The following is a 22,995-nucleotide window of genomic DNA, read 5'->3' as shown; positions in this document are numbered from 1 at the left end:
ATATATCTATATATTCATGTGATTAAAAATATCAAAGAATGTGAGATTATTATCTAAATATTAATTTTGTTTTATTTAATTGCAATTTCGGGAAAAAATTATATTTATAAATTCTATAATTGTGAGCATTTAATATAAATTTTATGGTGCCTTTTGGATTTTGGCAAACTAAAAATTTAAATATTATTATTTATTTAAGTTTTTAAAAATAAAATGAATCGAAAAATGTTAATTTTTATTTATACCAAATATTAGTATAATAAATAGAAAAATAATTATGATAAGATTTTTCATATATGGAATTTATACATATTAAGTATAATAGAAAAAATTCAGTAAGGTGCTCTTTATATGAAATAAAGAAATCTGAAGCGTTAATCTATCATATAAGAAAAGTTGGTGTTGATTAAAACCCATAATTGCCCTTATTAGTCCATAACAATGCCACGTGGCTAGGTTAACAATTAAGCATTCTGTTTTAGTGTAAAAAAAATTCCAAAATTAATTGTTTCTAAAATCCTTCAACTCACGTATTTGTGTAATGGTAGTTTCTCTTCCACCTTTAACAACCAACTCTCACTCATCATACTTCACTTATTTTCTTAATTTTTTCTCATTTATTCTTTTCACTTCACTTCCCATAACGGTTTCTATTCCATATGCAAAAATGGTTGTTCACTCTCTCACGAACTGCTCCTCTTCTTCTTCCTTCTCCCTTTTCTTCTTCCTTCCTCCTCTTCTTATCTCACTTTTTGATGTTGTTTTTTCAAGAAGTATGGAATTGAAATTCGAGCGGTAAGCCAATGATTTAGTTACTTCAATTTATGTTTGTGTTGAAATCCAATTTTCTCAAGTAAACCCTAAAACTCAATTTTCTGTTACAATGGATGAATGTAAGTAAATTGATTTATCTGAACAATTAGAGGTGTTGTGTTTGTTGGAATTGAAATTGTGGAACAACAACTTATGATGATAATAGTGGAGAGATTTATGTCGGCTCTAAAAAATCAAAATCTAAGAGGAGAATCAGTGTTGGGTTCAATCAAAATTGTTGTTGGAACTCCAAAAATGGCTTCACGAACAGGTTGAAGTACATTATTACTGGTATGCATAGTTGTATTTGCTGAATATTACATTAATGTTAAAGAAGAATAATTTATATCGAGTGACTTTCATAATAAAATTTGTTTTGATGATTTGGAGTGATGATATCTTATACAGTTTTACTTATGCTAAGTTGTTTTGCCAATTTTCTTTTCCAATCAATAAATTAATGAGTTTTTGTGCTTACCATTTTGTGCTTACTATTTGTGATTCTTATTCGTCAGCGGAGGAGATTCTTTCTGCATTGTGTTTCATTGAGAAAGCAAAAGTTGATCTTTCTGGTTTTCTTGACACCCTTGGAGGAAAGGAATCCCTGGGAGAACCTGAATGTTGATTTTTATTGCAAAGGTTAACATATTTCTATTATTTCGTATGATGCTGGTTTAAACTAACGATGGCAGTATACACTTACTCTAATTTTGTGCTGAATTTTAGAAAAAATTAGACTGTGGTCGGTATTTTCTTCTCACAATTGTGAAGAGATTTGATGCTTCTGTAAGTAACTTATGATACTAACTAATTTGCATTCTTGATAGTCCATTTAGTGTGAATTGTCTATGTTAGAATGTTATATTCTTGATAGTACATCCTTATGTTCTCAAAGTTGATGTTGGTTTAATAGTTTGAGTTTATTTGTGCACTGCTTATTTATAAATCTGTTATGATAGTGTTTAATTGAGTTTTAGTGCAAGGAAAGAAAAACACTTAGAAAGCGGGGGGGGGGGGGGTTTGAATAAGTGTAGCTTTAAAACTTGTAAGATAAAAACAATTTGCACAATGATTTTTATCCTGGTTCGTTGTTAACTAAACTACTCCAGTCCACCCCCTTGAAGTGATTTACCTCACCTGAGGATTTAATCCACTAATCACACTTGATTACAATGGTTTTCCACTTAGAGACTCTCTAAGTCTTCTAGAGTATCCTGATCACAACCTGATCACTCTAGGAACAATCTGCTTAGACAACTTCTAAGACTTGCTAGAGTATACTGATCAACAACCTGATCACTCTAGTCCTTTAAAAATTAATGTAAACAAATTCTAATAGTATTACAATGCTTATTAAAAGCTATAATCACAACTGTGATATTTCTCTTAAAGTTTAAGCTTAATCTCACTAATATATTACAACAACAATGTAGTGAGCTTGATGATGAAGTTTGAGAGCTTTTTGATTTGAACAGCGTATGTGCAAGTTGGTTCAGAGTTCGTAACTTCGTAAGAATTCGTAACCTTGCTTCTCATCAGAACTCCATATTTATAGGAACTTGAGAAGATGACCGTTGAGAGCATTTAATGCTTTGTGTAATCCGTACAACATTGCATTTAATGTTTCACTCTTTTGTCAACTACCTCGAGCCTTGTTTCCGCTGTGTCTACTGACGTTGCCTTTAATAGCTTCTAACGTTCCTTTTGTCAGTCAGCGTAGCCTGCCATCTAGTACTTGCTTCTGATCTGATGTTTGTGTAAACAACGTTTGAATATCATCAGAGTCAAACAGCTTGGTGCAGAGCATCTTCTTGTCTTCTGACCTTGAAGTGCTTCTGAGCGTGATACTATGAGAACTTCAGTGCTTCTGCTTCTGATCTCAAGTTCTTCTGATGCTTCCATAGACCCATGTTCTGATTTTGCTTGACCATCTTCTGATGTCTTGCCAGACCATGTTCTGATGTTGCATGTTGAACCTTCTGAGTCACTGCTTCTTACGCTGATTTTGTGCATACTCTTTGTATAATTCCTGAAACGGAAATTGCATATTATTAGAGTACCACATTATCTCATACAAAATTCATATCCTTGTTATCATCAAAACTAAGAATATTGATCAGAACAAATCTTGTTCTAACAATCTCCCCCTTTTTGATGATGACAAAAACATACATAAATGATATGAATTTGCGATCAGAAAGGACAGACGGCTAAAGACAATTACACAGCTATAGCATAAGCATATAGACAATGTGTGAATATGTCTCCCCCTGAGATTAACAATCTCCCCCTGAGATAAATAATCTCCCCCTGAAATTAATACTAGAAGAATTTTATAAATAAAAGACTTCCCTGAGCATTTCAGTAGAGACGTTCACATATGCTTAAATCTTCAGAACATTCACAGCTTCTGATTCTTGCTTCCATAGGACAGCTTCAGAACTTGAATTTCCTAGATCTTTAGAGTATTCACAGCTTCTGATTCTTGCTTCCATAGGACAGATTCAGAGCTTGAATTTCTTCTTGAATCATTGCATGCTAGATTGTATCAGAACATTGTTGAATGTACCAGAGCATTATCAGAGCATCTCTACATCCTGAAATGTTACAGAACAAAACTAAACGACAAACGTCAGCATGAATGAATCAGAACATAGAGTATGTTTCCGAACATATAATATGTATCAGAGCAAACAAACATAATGTTTCAGAGCATATTTTGTAACTAAAAACATGCATCAGAACATATAAGGAATAGAAATGAAAGTATATTCTATCATTAGAATATCTGAACATTCTTCCTTCTTGCTTCTGATCTTGAAGCTTTCTAGCACTCAGCTTGCTTCAATTTCCAACAGCTTGATTCTTTATAGAATTGCTTTTCCTCATCTCTTTGCTTCTCATGTTGAGCTTTAAAGAGGATCTTCAATCCCTGTAAGACAACACTTAAAAAACATAGAACTTTGCAAGTTCTGTTAGAAATGTGGAGCCTTTCTCCCAGCAACTGATAAAATAAATCAGATCATTTATCACATATTTCTCCCCCTTTTTGTCATAACATCAAAAACACAAAAGATTCAGATGAAAAACAAAACAAACATATGGAAGAAAAGGATAAGTATCATTAATCTCAAAGAGACAGAAGTATAGAAGTACAAGAGGAAAGCAAAAGAAGATGCAAAAAACAGATGCAGCAAAACAAAAGAGAAAAACAACTAAGACTCAATCTAAGATGACCCTAGCTTTGACATGATCTTGGCCAGCATATCATGAATCCCAATGTTGCTCTCATTCTGCCTTTCCATGAAAGCACGAAACTCTGCGTTGATGGATCTCTGCTCTTCCTGGTTCTTCTGAATAACTTCTAGAGTCCTTGCAAGACGAGAAGGTTCATCAGAAGAAGCTTCACAACTTCTATCCACAGGAATGGCATTGTGATCCGCAGCTTCCATAGTTAGATCATTTACATGATTTTCCTCAACAGGAATTGTTGCAGCAACATGATCATCAGCATCTGCTTCTTGCATAGAAGCATCTCCATATTCTGCAGCTGGAACCTCAGAATCTCCATCTTCAAGTGCCTGAAGAATGACAGCTAGATTACTAGGGGCAGAAGGTCCTTAAACTTCTGGTGGGTCAACAACTTCTGGAATGACCAAGCTTGGGTCTTTCACAGAAGGATTTTCCCTCAGAAAGTCAAAGAGAGTCTTGAAATCTCCCAGCAGAACAGGGTATTGAGGCTTCCATACCACAATTTCCCTGCAAGGATTTGCTTCCATTGCAGCAGCAATTCTTGCTTCCTCCAATTCATCCACAAACCGCTTCTCCTCAGCAGCAACATTGTTTCTGAGGGGATGATAGTAGATACCATTGTCACCCTCCAGAAGATAACCAGCATAACCAGGGGCAGCAACCACTAGTCTCTTCTGTACTCCCATTGCTCCTACTTGAAAATCCTTGCGAAAGTTTCTCCAGAGGTTTCGCGTAGAAACATCATCAAGACCACTGGAGAAAGCATCCTTCAGAAGATCCAGCCTCCTAATCACCTCATGTCTGAACAGCTCCAGGTAGATATGGGGTTCAGGTTCAGGTGGGTTGAAGGTGAACTTTTAGTCAGGGTAGAGAAGGCACTAGGGGTTGGATTTTCTGGTGGGTAGGGGATGGGATAGAGAAGGTGAAGGTGCAGTGTTTGAGGAGGATGGGATATCTGTGGGGATGATAGAGGATGAAGGGATATCTGAGATTGGGGTAGGAGAAGAAGGAATTATTATGATGGGGGTTGATGAATATGGTTTATCAGAAGGAGTTGGGGGAAGGATACTCAGTGGTGTAGGGTTTAAGACTGGAGAGGAAAGAGAAGGTGGAAGAGGATTAGGTAGGTATTTTGTGGTTCAGAAGGAAGTGGTTGGGTAGAAGATTGAGGAACAGAAGGAGGAGGTGTAAAGACATGCCTTGTAACTATTGCAGAAGGAGCATTTGCAGATCTGGGAGTACGAAACGAATCTCTTATCTTTTGCTGCCTATATTCTGGAGTGTTCACCTTGTCAGGATCATAGGTGACCCTCAGCTTCTTGGCTTGCATGGCCTCATCTTCTTGAGCCTTTATTTTTAGCCTAGCCTGTTGTTTCTTCTGATCCTTCTTCTGAAGATCAGCTTTGGACAGAAGTACTCTGCCACGGATCCAAGCAGGATCAACTTCTGATTGCTTCCTAATAGAATCTTCCAAGTGATGCTTGACAGCCTTGTGAAGTTCTAGATGGAACAATGTTGCAAAACCTTCAACAGGAACTCTCCTTGACAAAATGTCAGGAAAGCTTGTACCAACAGTAGATACTGTCTGAATGAGATCAAGTCTGAACAAATCCACACCGTTGAAGACGGGACCTTGAACCACTCCAAGAAATTGGGACGCATCAAGGGTCCTGATGGAATCCAGCAGATTGCTTTCAGTCAAAAGGTCAGATATCATTCTGGCGAAAGGAATAGTGTTCCTTGGAATATGAGGGTACTTCGCCCTTTCATCTTCTCTTGATTCAAAAATAGAAGTCTTCAGATTCTCAAACAGAATGTGAGAGATGTTGAGTTCTATCTTTCTGCCAATGCAGAAGAGAGTGTACTTGTGATCCGGACTGATGTAGGCGGAGGGGGAGAACATCTTCTTTCTGTGGTGAAGGGAACCCAGAATAATCTCAGCCCATACTTGATAAAACGGCCTCAAAGTGCCCGTTTTATGAGATTCAGCTCCGAAGGAAAGAGAGATTTGATTTTCAACTTGATACCAGTTAACCGTTCCAGGTTGAGGACCAGTGCAACCTTCTTCATCATTCGGGTTGTATAGCTTCCTGATGATCTTTTCAGTAATAACCACTTCATGCCCTAGCACGAAGGAAATGATAGCAGTTGGGGTAACTGTTGCATGTACCCAGAAGTCCTTCACAAGTTCAGGATAAATTGGTCCAACCAATCTATCGAGATATTTTTACCATCCTTGCTCTAATATTCTGACGTCACACAGAAAACCATTTGCTCTAAGGTTGTTGAAGTCCACAGCAGATTCACAGAGAACTTCCAGTTCGTCAGAGGGAATCATGCATGTTTTCAAAGGAGCATACCCATATTTGCGTAGAAGAATCTGAGTAGAGGTGAGTCTTTCTATTGGGCTTGATGAAATTGAAGATGAATACATGATGATTATGCTTTGAGATCAGATCAGAAACTAGGGTTTGAAGGAAACGAATGCAGAGAGAGAGATACACAAATGGAGAGAGAGTGAAAAGGATGAAATGAAGATGAAGCGGGTTATTTAAACGGTTTGAAAAAGAAATGAAAATAAAGAAAAAAAGAAAACTGTTAAAATGAAATGATTACAAGAAAAAAGACATTAATGTGCATTTAATGAGAAATGACATTAGGAGAGATAATGTGACAAAGTGAAATGATTTGCACAGTTACCTAGGGCGGCGTCTCATCAGATTCTTCACGCATTTTTACTAACCGTACATACACGTGTTCATTATTAGAAACTTAATTGAAGACAGTTGTGTTGTTCTAAATAGACTTTACACCTTCTGATTCTGATCACTGCTTCTGATTGTCATTCTTTAGAAATGATCTAGTTCTGATAGGATCATCTTTCTTCCCAAGAATTACATCTTCTGAATGAGCTGATGAAAGTCTAGATGATCTTCTGACATTTGGCTCTTCAGAAATCCTGAGATTCTCTAAAGATGCAGCAACTTGATCTTCTGATCCATTGCTTCTGAGACTTTCAGCTTCTGGAGCTTTGCTTCTTGGTTCTACAGCTTCTGATATGACAATATATATATCTGCAAAATTCTCAAACTGCTTTGGTTTCTCAAGACCAAGCTTATCATCAAACCTGATATTGATTGATTCTTCTACAACCAATGTTTCAGTATTGTATACTCTGTAGCCTTTAGAGCGTTCAGAATATCCAAGAAGAAAACATTTTTGTGCCTTAGAATCAAACTTACCAAGATGATCTTTAGTATTCAGAATAAAACACACACATCCAAAAGGATGAAAATATGAAATGTTGGGCTTTCTATTCTTCCGCAATTCATAAGGAGTCTTATTTAGAATAGGTCTTATAGAGATTCTATTCTGAATATAACACGCAGTGTTTATTGCTTCTGCCCAGAAGTGCTTAGCCATATTGGTCTCATTGATCATGGTTCTGGCCATTTCTTGCAGAGTCCTATTCGTTCGCTCTACAACTCCATTTTGTTGTGGAGTTCTAGGGCAAGAGAAATCATGGGCAATACCATTTTCTTTGAAGAACTCCTCAAAGAATCTGTTCTCAAATTCGCCACCATGATCACTTCTGACCTTTATGATTTTACACTCCTTCTCAGATTGGATCTGAGTACAGAATTCAAAGAACACTGAATGAGACTCATCCTTGTGTTTTAAGAACTTTACTCATGTCCAGCGGCTATAATCATCTACGATGACTAATCCATATTTCTTCCCTTTGATAGATGCTGTTTTGACTGGTCCAAACAGATCAATATACAGAAGTTCTAACGGCCTTGAGGAAGAGACAACATTCTTAGATTTGAATGCAGGTTTGGAGAACTTGCCCTTCTGACATGCTTCACAAAGAGCATCTGATTTATATTTCAGATTTGGGAGACCTCTGACCAGATTTAGTTTATTAATCTGAGAAATCTTTCTCAAACTAGCATGTCCTAATCTTCTGTGCCAAACCCATTGCTCTTCAGAAACAGACATGAGGCAAGTCACCTTCTGCTTCTCAAGATCTGAAAGATCAATCTTATAGATGTTGTTCTTTCTCTTGCCTGTAAATAGGATTGAGCCATCCTTCTGACTTACAGCCTTGCAAGACTTTTGATTGAAGATTATATCATAACCATATGGACAATAAGTTATGCGTTAATCCTTCTACAAGAAGTACATTAGTTATGGAAGGAGAGTTACCAAAACTTATGGTTCCAGAGCCAATAATCTTGCCCTTCTGATCTCCTCCAAACTTGACTTCTCCACCAGGTTTAAGCACCAGGTCTTGGAATGTAGACCTTCTTCCCGTCATGTGTCGCGAGCACCCAGAGTCCAGGTACCATGACATTTTGTGCTTTGTCTTCTTTGCAGCTAAGGATATCTGCAACAGAAATTATCTTCTCCTTAGGTACCCACAATTTCTTGGGTCCTTTCTTGTTAGTTTTCCTCAAGTTCTGATTGAACTTGGGTTTAGCATAATAGTTAACAGGAGGAACAGCATGATATGCTTTAGGTTTGACAGCATGATATTTCTTAGGTTGTGTCACATGCTTCTTGGTGTGTACAGTGTTAAAACTCTGTGCATGTGAAGTGAGCCTAATATCATGTGCATGGCCGTATTTAAACTGATCATACAATGGCTTGTATGTGATTTTCATATCATCAACAGGCTCAAATTTATGTGAGGTATCACCCTCATAGCCAAAGCCAAACCTTCTGTTTCCAGAAACACCATATATCATAGAAGCAAGATGACTTCTGCCAATACTTCTAGATAGGAACTTTCTGAAGCTCGAGTCATATTCTTTCAGAATATGATTTAGACTAGGAATGGATTTTTCTGATTCAGAAGGAGATCCACTATTTTTGGACAAATTTAAAACTTTTTCCTTCAGTTCAGAATTCTCCGATTCCAACTTCTTAGTTTCAAATTCAAATTGCTTTTTTAGCTCTTTGTATTTGATACTAAGGTGAGCCTTGAGTTCCAAAAGTTCAGTCAAGCTGGAAACTAACTCATCTCTAGATAGTTCAGAAAATACCTCTTCAGAATCTGATTCTGATGTAGATTCTGATCCATCATCCACTGTGGCCATCAGTGCAAAGTTGGCTTGCTCTCCTTCTGATTCTGATTCTGATTCTGATTCTGATTCAGAATCATCCCATGTTGCCATAAGACCTTTCTTCTTATGAAACTTCTTCTTGGGATTCTCCTTCTGAAGTTTTGGACATTCATTCTTGAAGTGTCCAGGCTCATTGCACTCATAGCAGACCACTTTCTTCTTGTCAGATCTTCCGCCACCAGAAGATTCTCCTCGTTCAAATTTCTTTGAACCTCTGAAGCTCTTGAACTTCCTTTGCTTGCTCTTCCTGAGTTAGTTTACCCTTCTGGAGATCATGGACAGTTATTCTTCTTCTTCTGATTTTGATTCCTCAGAATCTACTTCTTCTGCCTGAAAAGCGTTAGTGCATTTTTAAAATTAGATTTTAATGCAATAGACTTACCTTTCTTTTGGGGCTCGTTTGCATCCAGCTCTATCTCATGGCTTCTCAAGGCACTTATTAGCTCTTCCAAAGAAACCTCATTCAGATTCTTTGCAATCTTGAATGCAGTTACCATTGGACCCCATCTTCTGGGTAAGCTTCTGATGATCTTCTTTACATGATCAGCCTTGGTGTAGCCTTTATCCAAAACTCTCAATCCAGCAGTTAGCGTTTGAAATCTTGAGAATATCTTCTCAATATCTTCATCATCCTCCATCTTGAAGGCTTCATATTTCTGGATTAGAGCAAGAGCTTTAGTCTCCTTGACTTGAGCATTTCCCTCATGGGTCATTTTCAATGACTCATATATATCATAGGCAGTTTCCCTGTTAGATATCTTCTCATACTCAGCATGAGAGATAGCATTCAGCAAAACAGTCCTACATTTATGATGATTCTTGAAAAGCTTCTTTTGATCATCATCCATTTCTTTTCTGGTAAGCCTTACGCCTGAAGCTTTTACTTGATGTTTGTAACCATCCATCAGAAGATCCCATAATTCACCATCTAGACCAAGGAAATAACTTTCTAGTTTATCTTTCCAGTATTCAAAGTTTTCACCATCAAATACTGGTGGTCTAGTGTAACCTGTCGCTACCGCGAAAAATGGAATCAGAGTCGCCACCAATATATTTATCCCATAAGGGAAAGGAATACCAGAAAACCTAACTCAGAACAAGAACAAGGTCTTTCGACCAGAGAACAGGGCACGGGAGTCGGTTACGCGAGGGGAAGGTGTTAGCACCCCTCACGCCCATCGTACTCGATGGTATCCACCTATGTTTGTTTCTATCTAAAGGGTGTATCTATGTCTAAACCTAAATATGAATGCATGCAAAAGAAATACGGGGAAAAGAAGGAATTATTTACAAGTGTGTTCGCTTAGGCCCCGCGACCCAATGCCTACGTATCCTTTTCAGGAATCAGAACGACCGTAGTTCGGCTCTATAGTTTCCATTTGTTTTGTGTTTTTTAGTTGAACAGAGGTTAAGGTCACAATCCACGATGCTCGACCTTTGGAGACTTATACGCCTAGTTTTGGAAAGGACTTAACTTGTTCTTAAGCGCCTAACAAGGCAAAAGAAAATGAACTTGGGTTTGTGTTTTTTATGTAACTACATGATGAACAAAACCCAATACAAGGTTTCGCACCACTTCGTCACTTTGTTTTAATTTGAGCCTTTATTAAGTGTTTTGAATGTTTTTGGTTGGGTATTTTTTAAGGGGATTTACTTTGCGATTTGAATCACATAAAAATGTATAATGATCGAGAAGCAGATTAGGGAATGAATCCCACTCACTTCTATCCCATTATATAATGTTCAAGAAACAGATTAGGGAATGAATCCCACTCATTTCTATCCCATTAATTAATGTTTGAGAAACAGATTAGGGAATGAATCCCACTCATTTCTCTCCCATTAAGTAGTGACCGAGAAACAGATTAGGGAATGAATCCCACTCATTTCTATGCCACTAAGTGATTGAGAAACAGATTAGGGAATGAATCCCACTCATTTCTCTATCACTTTCTTGATGTGATTCGCCTCTTTATTTATTAATGTTTTAAAGTTGAAAAAGAAAAAAGAATGAAAAAGGGAACTAACCTATTCTCTAATCTAAGTTATTCTAATCTAAGTCTAATGGCCCTAAGGTCAAGGATAAGGGATCTCTACCTATGTTATCATGCATAGATCACAACCTAAGTTGTTCTATGTGACTAATCTTAATGAAGATTGAAGTCACCACCCTAAGGGAACATGGTAAGCATATAGTAAGAGATAAGAAAAAGCAACAAGCAAGGTAGGTGACTTAATGAAGTCCCTAACCAAGTCTACTCCTAAGAGAGACTACACACAATGAATCCCAAGAGAAAACAATTCACAAAAAGTGGAGGAAGAACAAACAATCGTCGCCTCTTAAACTAACAACAATCAAAGTGTGAAAGAAGAGGAAAAGCATGAAAATGGGAGAAGAAAGCCCTAGGGCAGTAGCAAACCAAAGGAAATAGTGTCTTAAATCAAACACAAAAGCATCATGGCATCACACGAAAATATTCACAAGAAGTTACCAAAGTATCGCTTGAATCGTTACTTAACAATTAGTGAACAAACATCAATTAACCGAAACAAAAAGCAAATGAAAACATGAACAAAGCTTAAAGTCAGTAGCAATTAGTTCATTTATAGGTCCAAGACCTTATACCAATCTATGTTAGTCAATTAACTTGAAACAAACAAAGTTCTAACAAAACTATACAAAACTAGGTCAAAACTAGTTAATAGAATTCAAATTAGGAGTGAAGTTAGAAAGATGTATTTACATGGTAGGAGTCAGTAGCTAATGACCTCTAATAGGTGTCTAAACAATCATGAAATCAAGTCATAAAGTTTCACACAAAATTATAGGTCATTCGGACAAATTATGGTGCGATCGTTAACCAAAGGTGAGTTATTTACAAGTGAAAAAAGAAAAATCAAGTAAAATAAGAAAACATGACTTGAAAAATTCAACTCCAGGTCTTAGGACCTCTAAACATCCCTACTTATATGTACAAAAAGAAACTAAGTCAATTGCATAAAGGTAAAGCAAATTATATGTCAAATTCGCATGGTTATCCGTTTAGGAACGCACATAAATCGGGTATAGAAAATCTAATGAAAACCTAACCAAAACATAGAATTAAACTTTTATTTTTTCCACACAATATGGTATATGAGTCTACTGATATCACACAAAAGATGGCAATTAGATTCAATCCCTAAGGCCCCTAATCAAATTAGTTTGCAAAACCTATCAAAACATGAAACATTATGAACATATTCAACAAAATGGCCCAACAAAAATAGTAAATCAAACCACAAAAATCCACAAAAATTATGACAATTACCTAAACACAAAATTCAATCTAAAACATATTTTTGCACATTTTTTATCTCAATAGAACCTGGATTACTAAACAAAAACTAGAGAAGAAACAATTTGCAAAAGGAGAAAAATCTAACAACACAGGGGGGTGCAGAAGCAAAAATGAAATGCATTGGATTTACATTAGGGCGCGTTTTGGGCCTTGTCCTGGGGGTGGAGATAGCAATTTCATGGAAAGCCCTAGGAATTGATTCAATTTTGCTTGATCTAATTAATCACAATTATCTTCAAATTAGCAACTAAATCCAATTATTCACATTAATAAACAAATTAGATGCTAATCACCCCAATTAAATCTACGTTAATGCAGATTGGAATAAAAGAGGAATTAGGTCAAGAAAACGTGACCTTTGGGCTTCTGAACCTCTCTTCTGCTTTCTCTCACGACGGCGCGGCAACCTCCTTCCCCTCCGATCAACTGTCCAAAACGCCGTCGCGATTATGCATATCGCTGACGTCTCTCCCCTCCCTTGTTTCTCGTCTCGATCGCTCTCTCTCCGTTTTTCATGCTCTCTACTTCTCATTTCAGATGCAATCCCTTCCGTTCTCCGTCACTGTTCAAATTTCCTGCGTGATGCAATTAATATTGCAATCGATTGATGATGTTGCGGTGAAGAACGAATCGTGATGATGATATTGAAGGAGATAATCGCTGCGTGTTGATTTGCCATGAGGATTGCCGAAGATTGATTATGAAGGCGGCGATTCAGAGATAGCGCAGGGTGAAGGATTGAAGGTAAGATTGAATCAAAGAGAGAAAGACGAAGATTCTTAGGTGAGTTTTAGATCTTTGTTTTCTGTTACATTCTTCTGGTGTTTCTGTTATGAAATTCTTCTTAATTTTCCTCAATTTCTTCTTTCTTTTTCTGCTCGAACCCTCTTCCTTTTTCTGTTATGGAGATGATGATGTTATGGTTATGATGAAGAATCATGAAGACTTTCTGGAGACTTAGGAGTGAAGATGATTAACTGTTGAAGGTGTGAAGGGAGAGAAGTCTCTCTATTACGATGCCATAAGAGACGTTTTGTTCTCCTTGCAGGATTCGTAATTGGGGTTGAAGAAGGATGGTAGTGGAAATCAAGATTCAGAGAGAGAGATGAAGATTCAGAGATGTTGAAGATTGATGAGAGTTATGGAGGTGATGAATCTTGAAGATGGAAAAAGGTTGAGAGACTCCAAGATCGATTGAAGAGTGTGATTGAAGGTCATTGAAGTCGAAGATGGTGAAGATTCAAGAGTGTGAAGAAGGTTCCATGAAGATTGAGGAAGAGAGTTTTTCTGTGAGGAGGTGAAGAAGATTGAAAGAGAAGACCCAGTTCATAGGAAGATGAGGAGAGTATGAAGATGATGAATTCTGAAGGTGAGGATCGGTGGAGAAATTTCTGTTACGTTTCAGTTATTTTTCTGTTATGAACTTCTGATCCTATTATCCTTTTTTGACTTTTTTTCTCTTGCCAAATTCTGTTGTTGATAATTTTCTCCTGATATCTTTTCCTGATTTTTCTTATGAGTCTCTCCGTTAGCAGCAATTAGTGATCCGTGGCCTGTGTTTTCCTTTATGTGCAGCAATGCAGGGTTGGTTCTGGATTATCTTGAAGCAGCTTGAAACATAGAAAAATTAGGATGGACTTTTTCTTTTGTAATTCATTAATGAATGGCATGGATTTTGTAATTTGAACTTGGATCTGTATATTTTGTTGTACAAACTTTCAAAATACTTGTAACGAAGCTTGTACTCCATATTAATCTTGATCTTTATTTAGAATTCCTCTTGTAGATTGTAATCATGGTCAAGCACCAATAAGAACTTCAAAAGTTTAATCGACTCTCTTCGCGATGCGTCAACCTTATGACGACTCGTCTTTTGAGAAACAAAACAAAACTTCCCTCTTTCCCTTCATCATCAATTCGGTAAAAGTTCCATCTTTCCCTTCATCATCAATTCGAATGTATAGATAAAAGCTCAAAAGTTTGCATAAGATCACATATAACTCGTAGCTCCAAGTAATGAAGTGGATCGAGCCCAAGTGTTTGAGACATACCCATGATGATTGCCGAAGCCATAAACTCATAATTAAATCTCAACTCTTGAATATTTGGCATCCTAAGCATCAATGAAGCCACACCTCATATCATGCACAAACTCATATGTTTGAGGAGAGGGAATCTTACTCCATAATCCACTGTTTAAAAAAGAGAAGAGCTAGTCTTTGGGTGATATCTATACCTCAACCACTGTGAAAAATCTTAGCCTCGAAACCCTTCACTTTACTGGATTTCTGTGCTTTATTGAATGCAAATGTATGCTAAGTTAATGACCTAACTATATGTATGCATATGCAATGTGAAACTTAAGCCAATTAGAAATAAATATATGGGCAAATTTTGAGGTGCAACAGCTGCCCCTATTCAATCTGCTTGGACCTGAATGTACGAACGACACAAGTTCTAGACATGAGAGGTGAAAGTGGATTGAATACCCAAAAGTACCATCAAAATTTGCATTCTGTGGTAAAGCAGAGGTGTTGAATAGTATCAAAGGTGGACCAGACAAGTTGCTAACCTTAGTTAGACTTTGAAAAGATTGCTATCCTTAGATAGACTTGAAAAGGAGAGTGCTAACCGTAGTTAGACTTGAAGAAGAGGCGACACCACCGTAGCGTGACTCCGCGAGGAAGAACCATCCTTAGACAACTCAACCAAATTGCTAACCTTAGTTAGACTTTGAAAAGAAGACACAACCGTAGCGTGACTCCACAAGGAAGAACCATCCTTAGACGACTCAACCAAATTGCTAACCTTAGTTAGACTTTGAAAAGAAGACACAACCGTAGCGTGACTCCACAAGGAAGAACCATCCTTAGACGACTCAACCAAATTGCTAACCTTAGTTAGACTTTGAAAAGAAGACACAACCGTAGCGTGACTCCACAAGGAAGAACCATCCTTAGACGACTCAATCAAATTGCTAACCTTAGTTAGACTTTGAAAAGAAGACACAACCGTAGCGTGACTCCACAAGGAAGAACCATCCTTAGACGACTCAATCAAATTGCTAACCTTAGTTAGACTTTGAAAAGAGGGTGCTAACCGTAGCTAGACTCCACAAGGAAGAACCATCCTTAGACGACTCAACCAAATTGCTAACCTTAGTTAGACTTTGAAAAGAGGGTGCTAACCGTAGCTAGACTTTACAAGGAAGAACCATCCTTAGACGACTCAACCAAATTGCTAACCTTAGTTAGACTTTGAAAAGAGAAAGGAGGTGCTAACCTTAGTTAGACTTTATAAAAAGGAGGTGCTAACCTTAGTTAGACTTTATTGAACACGGCAAGTGGAAAACTGACCAATGAAACACGATCTTAATGAGGACTAACTTTGTATCCAATCCACCTTGGAGGAGGAGGACAAGACTTCTTCTGGGAATATATTATCTTGTGCCTTTAGAGCACATACAAACTTGGCTTATGCATTGATGCATGTTTGAATTTTCTTTATGTAATGCTCCATATTCATGGAAATGCTACGCTTTTGAGGATGCAATGCGAATGCAATGGTTACTATATGCAAAGATGACGAGGGCCCTTTAAAGAATATTTCGCTGACTTGTTGATCGAACTTCGTCTTTGACCTCGGGAGAGGTAAACACAAGGGAGAATCCCCTTAGTGTTGTGAACTCTGTGGGGGTGCCAATAGACATTGGACTTTAACTTGCAGGATATGCATCTTCGTTGACTTGAAGAATACTTTCTGACTTCTCACCATGTGCCATTGCTTGGAGAATTTTCAGCTTGAGGAGATTCCCTCGACTCACCTTGTTGTGGATAAGAAATCTTGATAAGGAAACCTTGTTGATCGATCGGAACAACTCTGAGGAGAAATAAACTCCTATGCTCAGGGAGTGACTTTTCTAGGAGAAATAAACTCCTATGCTCGGGGAGAGACTTTTTCCAGGAGAAATAAACTCCTATGCTTGAAGAATGGAACCAACTCTTAAGAGAAATAAACTCCTATGCTTGGGGAGAGAGTAACTTGTTGGGGAAAAGCATTATGATACTTCTCCATTTTGTGATGGTCAACTGCACTTTACAAGTGAATTATGGTTCCCCAATACAAACCAAAAGAGTATGCCCCAGGCTACCTGACTTACGAAGAGGTTTGATTTACAAAGATATTTGCCTCGAAAGGATCCTTACACCATATTTACTTGAGAAATTTCTGCCCCCAGCATATTCAATTATTTGAAATATTCTTTCTCTTGATCAACAGATCCTTGAAGAGATTTTTCGAATCTCGACGTAATTGCCCCAGATTGACTGAATTTGAGAGATTCCTCGACGTCACTACTTCAGATTGATTGAAATCAAGAGAGAGATTCCTCGACTTGATTAACCCAGATTGATTGAGTTTGAGATGTCAATCCTTGATTTGATTGCCCCAGATAGGTTGAACTCACGAGAGAGATTCCTCGTCGTGATTACCCCTGATTATGCACATCTTATCAGAGTCCTTGAGTTTACTTCCCTTAAGTCAACCAAACTATGGAAACAACTTTATCACGCTTAATGGAGTCTTCAAACTCTTCCTCTCATGGTACTTAATCAAAATGCATATACTCAAAAGAGTATTCAGACTTCTCCCCTCAGGATGATCAATCAAAGAAGGTGTCAACCGATTATGCTCAATGGAGTCTTTAGGCAACATGCCCCTTGATATATTAGTCTCTGGAATGATTTCTTTTTACTCTGAGGAGTTCTCAAGTCTCTTTTACTTTGACATGATCAAGCTCTTCGTGGATTCTCATCATGGAAACTTCCTTGATGTTTAAGCAAATGTTTTGTATGCAAAAGAATGTTAATTCTAAGAATGATAATTCTAATGCAAAGCCTATGCTAGTCTTGAAGTTTAAAAACTTTTTATGCAATGAGGTGGCCGCCTCTTGTGAATGAAATGCAAAGCGGGCATACAATACCAACATAGATACGTGTTACGCTTCATTGGGAGTCAGCTAAACGCTATCTCATCGGAGTGCGTTTTTGAAATAAACCTTACTTCAATTAGGACTTTTGAGGGTTGTAACTTGGCCAGGTTCACGGTTTTCATAAACAAAGGATTTTTAAGGCTCAAAATTATTTGGTGCCCACCCCCTTCGTGATGTTCTCCACTCCTAAGTTCAATTAACTCAACACGAGTGCTCATCCCTCACAAGGAATTTTAAGATGGTTGAGGAATCAATGAGGTTTTTTGGACATGGCAGTCGCTCACCTTTTATTCTTTTGATTCATTATCACACGACTTTGTTCTTGCTTTATTTTCATCATCTTTTTTTTCCTTTTATTGCTGTATTTATTTATTTTTTCTTTTTTCCATTTTTTCTCTTTTTTTTTTTTCTCTTTTTTTTTTGAACAAGTCGTGTGACCTCGCATTTTCTTTGATTCGTTGGAAGTGATTGCGACTGCCTTACTCCTTGATTGATGAAGGATCACCATTGTGGTATCGTCATCTCTTGTCCTCTTGGTAGGTGAAGGATAACTATCACAGTTTTAACTTTCCTCATCCTTTTGAAGGATAACCATTGTTGTATCCTTAGATGCATATCATTTGTGAGTTTTGAACACTTGATCAAGTTAAATGAACACTACCCTGCCCCAGGGTAAAAAATAAGGGTTTTTTTTTTAGAAAAGAAACTCCTACTTCAAGGCTCAAAGGGGTTAACGAGGGTCTATCTCCCTTATATCTCCGGTGTTTAGGGATTTGAAATAATGCCTGTACATCATCAGCAGGGTTTTATTCAAAAACACACAATTAGGGATTTTGCATTTTTATTGTCATCATTCTCCCTCCGCTCGTTGCCTAAGCAAGAGATTAATAAAGTTGGTATCGTAATGCCAAAAACTTTTTTTTTTTGAGTGAAAACGAATGGATTACTTCAAGACAAACATAAACAATGCATTATGATTTTCATTCAGAAATTAACAAATTTTTACATGCTAGAAATGCTTAAACAAACAATGAAACGTTACAAATGAGAATACAATAAAGAACTAAATGAATGCCATTGTTGAGGAGACTTGACTCCGTCTGGACTTATTGCTCTTGAATGCTTTTTTCAGTTTTGATGCCCCATTGAGACTTCAACTTGTGCATAGGACCTCTTGGAGTGGATTGTGGTTATTCCGAAATCAACGAGGACTTGAATTCTGCCTTTGAATGTCCTACCACCTTCAGTTGAATGGCTAGGTGCCCCAGCATGGTAACCACTTAGCATTATCATATGTTCCTTCCACACACTTCAGATTACTTCCCAGAAGTATATTCCAACAAAGGCGTACAAGAGTGGTGCATTTATATTTTACTTTAGGGATTCGAGCGATGCAAATGATGCAATACTCAAGATAGACAATGTCTTGCTTATCCCTCGGTCGGGAGCCCCAAATATAGATGCTAGAATAGTAATCACCATTATAAATGGAAGAAGATAGTATGATCATCACACTCAGGAGAGCTACGTGTGGTAAGGAAAGCCCAAAACACCAACTGAAATACCAACAATCAAGGATATAACTGAGTACAAGGCATTGAAATTACATCACTTCGTTTCCCATATTGTTTCTGTCTCATATTCTTTCTTTCTCTGTCGACGGTCAAATGTCAATGAGAAGAAAATTTCGGGAAGAGATGACTCATGATATGAAGCCAAAGCTTAAGAATGAGAAATGTCTTCGTAGAACCCTCTTGATTATCACATGGAAAAATATTCTGATGAAGTTGCACAAGAATTTGTAGTGCTTTAAGGGATTCGAGCATGCGAATGGTGCAATGCTCAAGATAGACAATGTCTTGCTTATCCCTCAATCGGGAGCCCCAAGCAACTTCCACATATGTACAAGAGATGATTATCACTTTAGGTTCAATGTCCAAACCATTCGGAGTGAGAGTAAATGATCCTTGCAGTTTTTTTGATATCAGGCACTAGGTACAAACACACAATGTCTAACGCAACGGAGTCACGACCTTTTATGATTTTCAACCTTTTCTCCAAGAGGTGGAACCTTTTTTCATTTCAATGATCGGAAACTTGAAGACTTCAATTTCCAAATTATTCTCATGATGGGTTCCCTCCTTAACAGTAATAGGAATCACAACAGTACTCAAACATTCTGATTCATAAGAACTTCCCTTGAGGTAAGATTAACATTCACATTTAGCCTTTGAGGAACCTGTCTCAATTCTTCTGGTCTAAGAGAGAAACCTTGGGTAGCCTCCATACACTGATTCACGTCAATCCCCATTTCTGTCCTCGTCTTATTCAAAACCTCACGGATTTGTTCCATTATTAACTTTCAAGCACATAGCGGTGAGAAGTCATTTTGTTGTTGAAGTTAGCATTTGAGTAGAAAGGGCCCTCATAAGCTTCTGAGAGAACTATGAAATGCATGATAGTATGAATGCATGTTTCATTTCTAAGGGATCCTAAAGTCTTTTCATCAACTTTTGTTCCTCTTTTATTCTTTTTTTTTTTGTTGCATATAGTATCTTTTCTTTTTTCTTTTCCATCTTTTCTTTTTCTACTTTTTTTTTCATCTTTTTTTTTTTGGAAATAGACTTTAGAATCCCCCACAAATGAAGTGGATAAAGTAATGATGTTATGCAATGCAAAAGCATGGGATCAAGGTCCATATAATCCGAGTAACCACTGTACAATCCTCTGAATAACTGATGTAGGTCAGATGTCATGAGATCAAAGGTCCGACACCTTTTTGAATACCAGGAGAACCAATAGTCACCAACAGAATAGAATAGTCACCAATAGTACCTGTCATGTATATCCCACCCCACTCACAGGTGAATCTAGGTCAAGGTAGGTCAAAAGGTCTCCAGCGTTAACAACTCTCCTGAAACACCATCATTGTTGCAAATACATGCCAATAACGGTATCCCATTCGAGTCTCGGCTGGTCGTGGGTCTCATGATCGCAATCAACAGAACCTGACATTCTGTTGGCGTCATGACTATCCACTCTATCCTAGGTATCCTATGTGTTAACTCTGGCCTGGGTATTGGGCCTTTTACCTCATAGAACAACCCACCCAACCTGCAAAACAGAACAGAAGACCCCAAGGAACACAGAATATAATCCATATGCATGATGTGCAAACAGAAATAAACATGATATGGAAGCAGAAAAGTAAACATGTAAACATATATATAAGGTATAGACATAAAAACAAATAAACACCCAGTAAATAAACAAACAAACGCAGGCTAGGATCGACTCACTAAGGATGGACCAGCAAAAGGTCTATCAACGTCCCCAGCAGAGTCGCCAGCTGTCGCTACCGCGAAAAATGGAATCAGAGTCGCCACCAATATATTTATCCCATAAGGGAAAGGAATACCAGAAAACCTAACTCAGAACAAGAACAAGGTCTTTCGACCAGAGAACAGGGCACGGGAGTCGGTTACGCGAGGGGAAGGTGTTAGCACCCCTCACGCCCATCGTACTCGATGGTATCCACCTATGTTTGTTTCTATCTAAAGGGTGTATCTATGTCTAAACCTAAATATGAATGCATGCAAAAGAAATACGGGGAAAAGAAGGAATTATTTACAAGTGTGTTCGCTTAGGCCCCGCGACCCAATGCCTACGTATCCTTTTCAGGAATCAGAACGACCGTAGTTCGGCTCTATAGTTTCCATTTGTTTTGTGTTTTTTAGTTGAACAGAGGTTAAGGTCACAATCCACGATGCTCGACCTTTGGAGACTTATACGCCTAGTTTTGGAAAGGACTTAACTTGTTCTTAAGCGCCTAACAAGGCAAAAGAAAATGAACTTGGGTTTGTGTTTTTTATGTAACTACATGATGAACAAAACCCAATACAAGGTTTCGCACCACTTCGTCACTTTGTTTTAATTTGAGCCTTTATTAAGTGTTTTGAATGTTTTTGGTTGGGTATTTTTTAAGGGGATTTACTTTGCGATTTGAATCACATAAAAATGTATAATGATCGAGAAGCAGATTAGGGAATGAATCCCACTCACTTCTATCCCATTATATAATGTTCAAGAAACAGATTAGGGAATGAATCCCACTCATTTCTATCCCATTAATTAATGTTTGAGAAACAGATTAGGGAATGAATCCCACTCATTTCTCTCCCATTAAGTAGTGACCGAGAAACAGATTAGGGAATGAATCCCACTCATTTCTATGCCACTAAGTGATTGAGAAACAGATTAGGGAATGAATCCCACTCATTTCTCTATCACTTTCTTGATGTGATTCGCCTCTTTATTTATTAATGTTTTAAAGTTGAAAAAGAAAAAAGAATGAAAAAGGGAACTAACCTATTCTCTAATCTAAGTTATTCTAATCTAAGTCTAATGGCCCTAAGGTCAAGGATAAGGGATCTCTACCTATGTTATCATGCATAGATCACAACCTAAGTTGTTCTATGTGACTAATCTTAATGAAGATTGAAGTCACCACCCTAAGGGAACATGGTAAGCATATAGTAAGAGATAAGAAAAAGCAACAAGCAAGGTAGGTGACTTAATGAAGTCCCTAACCAAGTCTACTCCTAAGAGAGACTACACACAATGAATCCCAAGAGAAAACAATTCACAAAAAGTGGAGGAAGAACAAACAATCGTCGCCTCTTAAACTAACAACAATCAAAGTGTGAAAGAAGAGGAAAAGCATGAAAATGGGAGAAGAAAGCCCTAGGGCAGTAGCAAACCAAAGGAAATAGTGTCTTAAATCAAACACAAAAGCATCATGGCATCACACGAAAATATTCACAAGAAGTTACCAAAGTATCGCTTGAATCGTTACTTAACAATTAGTGAACAAACATCAATTAACCGAAACAAAAAGCAAATGAAAACATGAACAAAGCTTAAAGTCAGTAGCAATTAGTTCATTTATAGGTCCAAGACCTTATACCAATCTATGTTAGTCAATTAACTTGAAACAAACAAAGTTCTAACAAAACTATACAAAACTAGGTCAAAACTAGTTAATAGAATTCAAATTAGGAGTGAAGTTAGAAAGATGTATTTACATGGTAGGAGTCAGTAGCTAATGACCTCTAATAGGTGTCTAAACAATCATGAAATCAAGTCATAAAGTTTCACACAAAATTATAGGTCATTCGGACAAATTATGGTGCGATCGTTAACCAAAGGTGAGTTATTTACAAGTGAAAAAAGAAAAATCAAGTAAAATAAGAAAACATGACTTGAAAAATTCAACTCCAGGTCTTAGGACCTCTAAACATCCCTACTTATATGTACAAAAAGAAACTAAGTCAATTGCATAAAGGTAAAGCAAATTATATGTCAAATTCGCATGGTTATCCGTTTAGGAACGCACATAAATCGGGTATAGAAAATCTAATGAAAACCTAACCAAAACATAGAATTAAACTTTTATTTTTTCCACACAATA

The 22,995-nt window shown here is 37.4% G+C and overlaps 1 protein-coding gene across 4 annotated transcripts in view; it reads left to right on the top strand.

Moving 5' to 3' along the window:
- The first annotated feature begins 526 nt into the window (after nt 1-526).
- The window catches only part of LOC131652244 (uncharacterized), a 60,145-nt gene continuing 37,676 nt past the window's right edge, over nt 527-22,995 (top strand). Inside the window, exons 1-3 of one of the 4 annotated variants that reach the window (XM_058922051.1) lie at nt 527-795; nt 980-1,104; nt 1,329-1,452. In XM_058922051.1, the coding sequence (XP_058778034.1) occupies nt 542-795; nt 980-1,104; nt 1,329-1,438 (489 nt within the window). In that variant the 5' untranslated portion in view covers nt 527-541 and the 3' untranslated portion in view covers nt 1,439-1,452. Of the gene's footprint in view, nt 1,453-1,539; nt 1,787-22,995 lie in introns of those variants that run through there. The other 3 variants (XM_058922050.1, XR_009298665.1, XR_009298666.1) reach the window with 3 other exon arrangements.

The sequence above is a fragment of the Vicia villosa genome, linkage group LG2 (assembly GCF_029867415.1).
Source record: "Vicia villosa cultivar HV-30 ecotype Madison, WI linkage group LG2, Vvil1.0, whole genome shotgun sequence".
In the NCBI taxonomy this organism is placed as follows: domain Eukaryota; kingdom Viridiplantae; phylum Streptophyta; class Magnoliopsida; order Fabales; family Fabaceae; genus Vicia; species Vicia villosa.
The sequence above is the reverse complement of the archived record's forward strand: the minus strand, read 5'-3'. Positions and strand labels throughout refer to the sequence as shown.